The sequence below is a fragment of the Conger conger genome, chromosome 5, assembly GCF_963514075.1.
Source record: "Conger conger chromosome 5, fConCon1.1, whole genome shotgun sequence".
Taxonomy (NCBI): Eukaryota; Metazoa; Chordata; class Actinopteri; order Anguilliformes; family Congridae; genus Conger; species Conger conger.
Window position 1 is genome coordinate 49,757,876 of NC_083764.1, and position 10,139 is coordinate 49,768,014.

Genomic DNA, 10,139 nt, shown 5'->3' on the forward strand with positions numbered 1-10,139 from the left:
CCTGTTTTGCCATTTTCCGACAAAGCAGGGTTTATTGCACTGCACAGCTCTAAGTCTCTCTTTAAGTACAGTCATTTTCCACTTTGCACCAGGAATTTACACAAAATAAATTCCCCAAATTTGCTCAACCCTTACAACTTTAGGTAAAATATTTTTTATATTAATAGCCAAGATGTTAGTAATCCCAAATACTCATATTCACATTTACAATCATATTTGCAATTAATATAATAATTTCTGGTATTACTCTCTGGTTGTGTATATGCAGCAGAGCATTAAGAATGTAGCTCCAACCTTGATAAATAATGGAGCATTTGCATATATTTCAACATTTTTAACAGTAACCATGACAATATTATGGATATAACATGCAAACTAATATAAAGCCTTTTCTCTTTCCCCCCCATTTATGAATAGCCATCTGTTTTCCATGCTGTGCGCATGGCGCCACGTCTCAATGAAAGTACACACTGAGCAGCTTGCATCTCTAACTAAGTAGCAAACTGTCACAAAACACCTATATATCACACAAATTATTATTATATATTCTTTCATTTTTCAAATACAGGTTTTATGGAAATACTTTAATTTACCACTACCTCCTTCTGTCAACTTCACTCCATTATTCACAAAATTATGGCTGAACTACTAAACAAAAAGTGACAATATTAATATATAAACTATTTTGTAAGACCAGTGGACTCATGTTAAATATATACTTGGATGTCCTCTCTATGAGTGAGGTTTGGATTTGTCTCAATTTTAAACTGCCACTACCATCCCATTATTTTTCCTTGATATTATGGATTCACAATATGAAAATTCTGTGGCTGACCAATAACCACTATTTGTCTGGCCATATTGGTCAATGTCAATGACATAGTTTTACATTATAGCACTAAAATGAAAATGAAAACTGCAACCAAGGCTTCACAGTTATGGGAGTAAATGAGGACATAGTGTATGTCTACTGATGAATAAACATTTTTAAGAAATGTTATGTATACAACAGAACATTTCTACTTTATAAAAGAAAAGTAGCGCATGAGTATTGAGAGCTAATGAGTGAGATTTGTGAGTTTGACTGGCAAAAATGATGAATTAAAAATGAATGAATATATATATTTTATTCCATTCCAAAATCATATACAAATGTATTTAATAAGGCAGTTTGTAAACTGATTTGGTGCATTCACAATCAGTTAAAAGCAATGTTTCCCAGAATGAATGACATTTCAAAAAATACAAAGCTGACACTATTCTTAATAGCTCATATTCTCAGAGACAAAATGTAAAATGTTCCAAAAATCATAAATCACCTCATAACAGCACAACGTAGTTTCTATTCTGAAGTCTGGTCAGGGGTGTTAAAGGAATATATTAGCCCTTGTGTTTCCTTAAGGTCCAAAATAGCCCAGCACTATGTTTCACAGCAGAGAAAACCCCATAAATGATCCTTTTTCAACTTGAAATTTGATGATAAAGTTTGTGATGAGTGACAAGTTGTTTCTTGCAAGATAGATTTGGGGTTTAAAATTCAATTAAGCTGCTTTATTTTAGGGGTTTAGTGAAGGCGGGTCATTTTTTACCCTTAGGACAAGGGGAATATACCGAAGGGTTAAACAGGATCTGATCAAGTGTGATATCCTGCCAGTCCAACTTTTTAACATACCAATCTCAAATAGAAAAATTATTCTTATTCAAAGCCGTTTTGGTCCAGAAAAACCTACCTGTCTGGCTTATGTAATTGTAGAGGACATGTCATACTTAAAAAAACGAGGTGGATGCAGTTTACTGATAGATTAGCATAAACAATATTCTCGTATAAAATAACTCCTTTGTTAAGATGTCAGTGAGGGAATCCCTCCCAAATATATTTAGCAAAGGCAGGGTCGTGACATTATTAGTTATTATCATGGATGAATAAATGTGACTGACAGGGTTGTGTCATTTAAACTTAGGCTATGAAGCCTAAACCACATACTACAGCAGTGCCCCAGAATGGTCATCCATGACTCTGGTGTTTCCCACTGCAGCACTGTCCAGCAGTGTCTGACAGAGGATTCTCATGGCCTGTGCAGAACTCTAGCAAACTGGCCAGTCAGCTTTCACATTATAAAAAGGGCCAAGATCATTAACAATCATGGAAAATGGCTTTAACTGTCCAAATGGTGATGGCAGTTGCTAGCATTCTGCAACGGTCAAGTAGTCACCTGAAAATTAGTTAATAACCTTTAAAAGTAGCTACTGCTTTTTGGCACTTCCACTTTTAAAGTCTGCCAAGACATTTACAGGCAGGTTCTGACCACCCAGCATAACGGACTCTGCACGTATCGCAACTGGCTTATCCTTGTCATGTGATAACAGGCTATCCAATCAGGGGGAAAGGGGGAGGGGTTTTGTAGCAAGCGGATATAAAGTAATGAGGGCGCATCTGGAGGGAGACCCACACAGAACCAGATCTGGGGCTTTGTACCAGCAAATCCCTTTCTGTGTGTTGGTTGGGTTAGACCGTTTTCCTGGCAGTCAAAACCCGCACGATGGAGCCCACTCCACCAGCAGACAAGGCCTGGAAGACAAAGCATCCACCTTGTTAATCTTCAAGGATAACACCACCATTTTACCCAGAAAACAACGTTTCTCTTTTTAATTATTTTTGTATTTCAAATTGACATGATACCTTGTGTAAATAAGACCACTTCGGAGTTGCTGTAAGGTGTGTATCTCCACTTTGAAGGAGGTAGGCTACTGACTCCTATAGGCTTCAAGTCTTTATGCGAAGCTAACATCTTATGCTAACATGGAAATTGAGCCAGTGAATGCACAAAAATGAACGTCTTGTCTAAGTCCGGGTAAGTCAGAAAAAAGGTGTATTTCCCAAACTGTCTGTGTTTTCCTTTAAGGGCTCCTGCAGTCACTAAGAAATCGCATGAAATCACAAAGGGCAAGGGTCATCTGCACACCAAACAGACAAACTAGCTTTCAAGTTGATTCCCTGATCCCAACTTAAGGTGTGCCTAAGACCCAGAAGCTGTTGTGGGACCCTCAGCGCCCTGGGCACTGGTTGAAGAACGCACATACCTTTTCATGCCACTGCAGGAGGACAGCGCTGCTGTTTTCGGAGGGCTTCTCAAACCCTTTGTAGATGTACTTCATGAGCAGGTCCACGTCGTTCTTTCCCAGCGTCTGCACCGCCTTCTCAATTTCGCTGCTCTTGAAGGAGCTGAGGACACTCAGCACCAGGCTCTCAGCCTGTTCCTGTGCAGGCAGGCAGAAAGAGGGTCACTCTGTGCAACAATGGGAGTACACTGCCCCCTTGAGGTTAACTTTGGTACATCTGTTAAAATAACTGAGTGTACTCAGCCAGCACATTGTACTTGTATTTAAGATAGGCACAGAACATATTTTAATACAAAACACAACAGAGCAGCCTTATGTTACAAAAGCGTTAAAAGAGTTCATCACACTTGCAACAACCAATACTTTTACAAGCCTAATAATATTTTAGATTCTAATGGTTCAAACCATTTTATGAGTGGTATGCTATGTGAGGCTGATACTTAAAATGTAAGAAATGAAGAGGAAATGTACACTACAGCAATAATATATGACTTCCATCCCGCCTATTGAATGCATTATATATTAAAGCTCCAGGGCAGGTCAAAGTCTTAACCCCTCACCTTGACATCCTCATTCTTTGTGTTTATTGGTGGGTTCTTGAGAACAGCCTGCAGGGCATCCATCAAATTCCCCGTGCCAGGAGGAGTTAAGGGAAGCACTACGGTATTACTGTAACTCAAGAGAACATTCCAGAAGTGTGGTACCTCGGGGAACCAGAAACCTAGCATACATCACATCTGGAAAGTGTCTACTAAAACGACTCTCCAAAATGATTGCACAAGCCAAACAAAAACCTTCTCATGTTCATTCGTAAATGTATGGCACTAAGCTAAGTCTCGATTACTCCACAGAAAAAAAAGGGTTTGGGTTTTGAGAAATATAGCAGCAACCAATTACAAAATGTTAAAAAAGAAAAAAACATGTTCGTATGCTTTTTTGAATATCTTCCTTGGACAAACCTGTACATGTCCTATAGAATGCTTGGAATGTGGATGTGTGCATTATCAACAAGTCTCTGCAACTGTCCATGGATTCAACTAACCATTTCTAAATCTAATGGACTAGCCAAAAAATTATAAAAGTGCTTCTCGTATAAAACGTGAATGTATCGGTCCAGACTGCACGAGCTGCTCAAAATTTGCAAGTAGTTACAAATGCGATTTCCTCAAAACGTAATGACATAAACCATATAGCTAGTATGAGGATCAAATGCCATGCAAAAATATGAATATGGCTGGAAGATAACGGTAGTGCCAAAAATCAAGCATGCCATCTAATTCGCTTACAACCAAAAGTTCTACAGATAAGCCAGCCAGCTAAATAACTTGAATGCGTTTCGTCGCTTACTATGTATGTAAAGTGAATGAGAATGAATGGAGAACCCAATTATACCACACCCTGCTATGCGTGAAACCCACATAGACTGCAAGTAAACGTTAGCGAAACAGTATGCTTGACAATCCACATCGGTAAAACTCATAAAACTCAAGCTACCTGTCCAATCATTAAGTAAGTTTATTGAACATAGCTAAATGTTCGGAAGGATATTGTCTGATCAGCGAATTTACTTCTGCTTCATCCGGACCCAGTTGGTTTTCTCCACCGTCCTCCTCGTCGACAAACTTATTCTCGTCGTATTCGTCTACATCTACCTTTCTGAAAAGATTAGATACTGTGTTCTTCGACATTGTACAGCTAATATTTAATCCGCGTATTACCCAAAATGGATTAATAATACGAATCGAGGCGCTTTTTGCTGGATTCTGCTCTCCTCACTTCCTTCCTCTCTCGAAAATTTACTTCCGTGTTTGAGCGCTCCCCAGCGGCGAGTACTAGATGTCGCATGTACAAGTGCGTTTCGGTATGAAGTTACCGTAAATCCTCAAATTGTGGCCGGGGTCTTTTATTTACTTAGGCTGCACAAAGCACAGGCCTTTATTTGGGGCAGGCTTGTATTCGAGGCAGGCCTTTATTTCTTATTAGGCTTCTGTTGTATAATTTTATTCTTAGAACTAAAGTAAAAGGCTACACTTAAAGTGGGCCAACACTGTTCAACACTTCCTGTAACCGTTCAGAAATCAATTAGTGTAGGCTAATCAGGAACACCATAGTGTCAGTCTTAACAGACTTAGTTTATTGCAAATATTCTCAAACACAATAAATCACATGGAAGACCAGAAACCATAAAATAACAACTTGCCAGACACGCCTTCATGAACAATAACAAATTACCGTAGATAACAGCAAGTTAAGGATCTTTTTTTCCTGAAGTCCGTTTTATTGTGAGACATGCGTTTCGTTTGGAGCAGCATACTGGTAGGCTATCAAAAGATTTTCGCTTTGGTTTGGGATTTAATTTACTTTTGGACTGTTTGATGCTATTGCTAAATGTTGGGACTGATGGACACTGAAATCTGGGGGGTATTTGATGGTTCACTGTTAAGTTTTATGTAACGGTGTCTGTTTATTGCGAGCCAAGGCATTCGCTTTCATTCATTCATTGAACGTGCGCTGTGTTGTAAATACATGGACACCTTATTGCGTAGCCATCCATCCATCCATTATCTGAACCCGCTTATCCTGATCAGGGTCGCAGGGGGCTGGAGCCTATCCCAGCATACATTGGGCGAAAGGCAGGAATTCACCCTGGACAGGTCGCCAGTCCATCGCAGGGCACACGCACCATTCACTCACACACTCATGCCTACGGGCAATTTAGACTCTCCAATCGGCCTAACCTGCATGTCTTTGGACTGTGGGAGGAAACCCACGCAGACACGGGGAGAACATGCAAACTCCGCACAGAGAGGCCCCGGCCGACGGGGATTCGAACCCAGGACCTCCTTGCTGTGAGGCGGCAGTGCTACCCACTGCACCATCCGTGCCGCCCCATTCAACCAATGAACAATATAAAATATTAAGAAGCGCTCTTTTATTTCATTGAGTTAAATCGAAACAATGTCTTCTAGTGCTCATGGACTGATAGTCCTACTGGTAGGCAATATTACCCCGGCTTGTATTTGGGGGCCGGCCTTTATTTGTCCGAATCGACCACGCCCCTGGCTATTATCCGAGGCCCGGCTTCAAATAGAATCCCGGACACAATTTGAGGATTTACTGTACGACAATTTTGTAGATATTATTTATTATGACCTATATAAATTATAGGCTAAACCTTATTTTAGCCTATACTTAATACATATATTCATATTTCCGGTCCTTATAATGCAAATAAGATGACCAGACACGTTTTAAGGTGAATTATGTAATTGGATAATTGTGATCATTAATTAATCATCACTCAAAAGCGAGACTATGTTTACACCAAAAAATTAAAAGATAAAATGTCTGACCAGATGGTAACCGGTTAATTTACAGACGTAAATGAATGTGAATTTAATGACATATGTATTTTCTATTTAAATTGTAATATGAATAAACAGCAGGTGGCGCTAAAACACAAGGCATGCTAAAGTAAAAGCAAAAATATTCGTTTCCGCCCAAGTTGCAAATCCTCCTCTCATCGTACTATGTAATTAGATATATACTAATGTTTTAATAACTGGAGATATTGCACAATCAATACGCTAATACTGAAAGCAGAAGTCCTTTTAAATAGATTATTTTACTTGTTTTACGCCTTTTACGGTAACACTGTTGCTTTCCTGATATTTGTTTTCCAGGTTTTGTTGAAATGCTGCAGAATTGGCTTGAATTCTATCACAAAAAAAGCCATAGCTGTATGAGTCTTCCTGTTGATGTATTCCATGTCCATGCAACTTCCAGTTTGATCGTACATTTTCCTGTGGTTCTCCATTTTGACAACAGGGCCAAATTTGACACGTATTGCGCCATTAAGAAAAAATCTGAAGTAGTGCATGCACTCACAGTGTGTTTTATCAGATGAACTCAAGGGTTGGGTGATCACACCATATCTAGCAGCAGGTCACGTAAACTCTTTCTACCATCACAGGGCTCTTAACATGACGACCATAAAAGCCTACAAACATTTATGCAGACTGTGTGTTCAGATGCACTGAACCAATGATGAAGTAGAAATTATATAGTGGCATATAGTACGTACAATATATTCCAAACATTTCCCAGATGCAGCATTTTGTAACAGTTCTGTAGAACATTTGTTTTCCAGGCATTTTCCTCTTTGTTTCTGGAAGTGGTCTCATTTGCATTGAGCCATTCTCCTATGCAAACCTACGCCAGGCCTTGGCTGAAGTGGTGCCCATGCTGCAGTGCCCTGGACTTTACAGGCTTGTGGAGAGTGTGGTGCTTCCTGTTTAATTCTGTTGAGTTGCGCACTCAATGGATTCAGAATCAGCTTGCAGAATTTTTGGAGGGCAAGGAGGTCCAAGACTATGTTGAATATATGTGTATATGCCATGCATTGAATGACAGTATACAATGTTTGAAATACATCCAGTTCACTTGAATGTAAAAAGAGTTGTAATTAGAGGTCCTGGATAATAGAGTTTTCTGGATGTTAATACATCACATTTGGTATGTTACAGAAAGCTCTGACAAAAAACTTTGAAGCCCAATGGTCTACTAAAATTATGAAACAAGTGACCACTCTTCCCTTTTTCTTTAGATGCAATAGATTCCAAACACATTCATTATATGTTTAAAAATGTATGCACCTATATGTAAAATGTATGAATAAAAAGTGCTGCAATTTCTGCACCGTGAAACCGCAGTCTGTAAAAATAGCCTTTATCTCTTTATCTTTATACTGGAGTGAGACCACTGAAACCCAGCCTCTACGTTGAAACTGAAAAAACGACGCAGTTGTGAATTGTTTTTGCATAGTCTACACCACCCAAATTCTCCCTATGACACCCCATTAATGAGTAATGCTTTGCCAGTTTCAAGGAAATGGTGGCTGGTGGAGGCTGGTGTGAAAATTATTGTTACTTGAAAATGAAACTTCCAGAAGAGTTACCATGGGACAGAGTAAAGCTGGCAGACTCATTAAAGTAAAAGAGGATACAGAGAGTCATTCAGGAACTGGCCTTCAACAAAATTAAAAATAAAACTATCAAAGGAACTGAGTAACATTTATGCACATATGTACAGAGTCATTTTAAAAAGTGAAAGCACAGCTTTCAATGAACAGCCAGACTTTAGGAAGTGAAACGTATGGTAATAACAATGACTGTTAAACGTTAATGTTTGGCTGGGTCTGTAGTTGGAATGGAGCTGGAGTGCTTAACAACATCAACAGCAGAGAAAAGGACACTGAACAGGATGCTGGCAATCATGGACAATGACCGCCACCCACTATATAACACACTAAACCAACAGAAGAGCATCTTCAGCAGCAGACTCCTGTCTCTGACATGCTCAACAGACAGGTCAAGAAGGTCCTTTGTTCCATGGGCCATTCATTTATACAATACACAAAACGGGAGGAGATAACTGGACTTTTCACCATGAGTCTCTTTCTGCTCCTTCCACCACATCACGCTGTCTACTGTTTACTTTGTACTTTGTACTTTTTGCACTACCACGATTGCACATTTATTTCATTGCACATTTATTTAATTTAACATAGCACCTTATTTTTATTACCATAGCACCATATTTCTGATTTTTTTACTTTTGATCTTTATGTGTGTGAGATATGTGTGTATATATGTGTATGCTACTGAATGCCTAAAATTTCCCTTGGGATGAATAAAGTATCTATCTATCTATCTATCTATCTATCTATCTATCTATCTATCTATCTATGTAATTCCTAATAAGGAAGAGTTATTTATGTATCGTGTCAGAATTATATCAGAAACCCTTTGGGTGTCCAATGCCTTGCTTGACAGTATCGGGTGCATCTTAGGATATTGGCTAAATGAGTCATAGTTGGGCTGACATGCCTATTGTTATTTATTTTTCGTAAATTTACTTTAATTTTTCTTTCTCGGGCTGATAAGTGTGTCTTATCACTATTGGCCTCCATTTGCTATTGCTCCATCCAGTCAGAGCAATGTATCTGACCAGGAAACAGGCTAGATAAAATTGTGATTAAAATGTCTTCTTGACTAGCAGAGGTTGATGTTATTTTATTCTTATTCAATACGTTATGAAACATGCACTGCAACATGGGCATTTTCTGGCTGAGTAACACCTCAGTGTTAGCACACGGAAATATGTCAACATAATCATAGCATTTCATATCCTGCATATGGCTGCAAAGTTTTAGGTATCCACGCTTTCAGCTGTTCTTTGTAATACCCAGCCTCTGGGTTGAAACTGAAAAACGACTACACCACATGAATTCTCGCCTGAGAAAGTATGACTCCCTATGACACCCCATTGATGAGAAGTGCTTTCCGAATTATATTTATTTTTCGTACATTTACTTAACATTTTTCTGTCTCGGGCTTATAAGTGTGTCTTCTCACTATTGGCCTCAATTTGCTATGGCTCCATCCAGTGAAAGTAATGTATCTGACCAGGAAACAGGCTAGATAAAATTGTGATTTCTTGACTAGCAGAGGTTAATGTAATTTTATTCTTACTCAATACGTGAAATATGCACTGCAACATGGGGATTTTCTGGCTGATCCATGCTTTCAGCTGTTCTTTGTAATACATGTTGGGTTTCTCAACCAGATTCACATACGTTTGTCAGGTCACAGAAGGCCACTGACTGGATGGTAGTGAGTATGCATTTCACAAGTTAATGCCATTTCTCAGTCCATGCAGCACTCTTGAGTCTTGTGCAGATGAAAAATGAAAGTAACTGGAGTGGATGTATCAATGATCAATGGTCACTGCAAGTTTACTAGCCATTCAAAACAAGCTTGTCATTTGCAAGTACAAGAAACCAGCGTCTTTGCATTGACTATGTATCTTTTGGAACAATTTGTACTTAAAGAGACCTGTAGCTGCAAGAAAATTCCTAGAACCCAGATAATTAACTACTAAGTCTCACGCACTGCAGCAGTACCCTTCACACACAGATTGTATTGCATTTAGTATGAAGTTCCACAATTAATGTTAGC

General features: G+C 39.0%; 1 protein-coding gene across 1 annotated transcript; it reads right to left on the bottom strand.

Annotated features, from left to right (window-relative positions):
- Nucleotides 1-1,112: 1,112 nt before the first annotated feature.
- arpc5a (actin related protein 2/3 complex, subunit 5A) lies at nucleotides 1,113-4,932 on the bottom strand. The gene is made up of 4 exons (XM_061242118.1): nucleotides 4,669-4,932; nucleotides 3,681-3,753; nucleotides 3,082-3,258; nucleotides 1,113-2,569 (listed from the first exon to the last, which is right to left on the bottom strand). The coding sequence occupies exons 1-4, from the start codon at nucleotides 4,806-4,808 to the stop codon at nucleotides 2,507-2,509; spliced, it is 453 nt and encodes a 150-aa protein (XP_061098102.1). The 5' UTR covers nucleotides 4,809-4,932; the 3' UTR covers nucleotides 1,113-2,506.
- Between the last annotated feature and the right edge of the window lie 5,207 nt (nucleotides 4,933-10,139).

What these genes read in the sequence shown, in the direction of transcription:
- arpc5a (XM_061242118.1), bottom strand. Translation starts at nt 4,808, where the DNA reads ATGTCGAAGAACACAGTATCTAATCTTTTCAGAAAGGTAGATGTAGAC. An exon ending in CAAAGAATGAGGATGTCAAG is followed by an intron (nt 3,259 to 3,680) that starts GTGAGGGGTTAA and finishes CTGCCTGCACAG; the next exon opens with GAACAGGCTGAGAGCCTGGT. An exon ending in TCCTGCAGTGGCATGAAAAG is followed by an intron (nt 2,570 to 3,081) that starts GTATGTGCGTTC and finishes TTTGTCTTCCAG; the next exon opens with GCCTTGTCTGCTGGTGGAGT.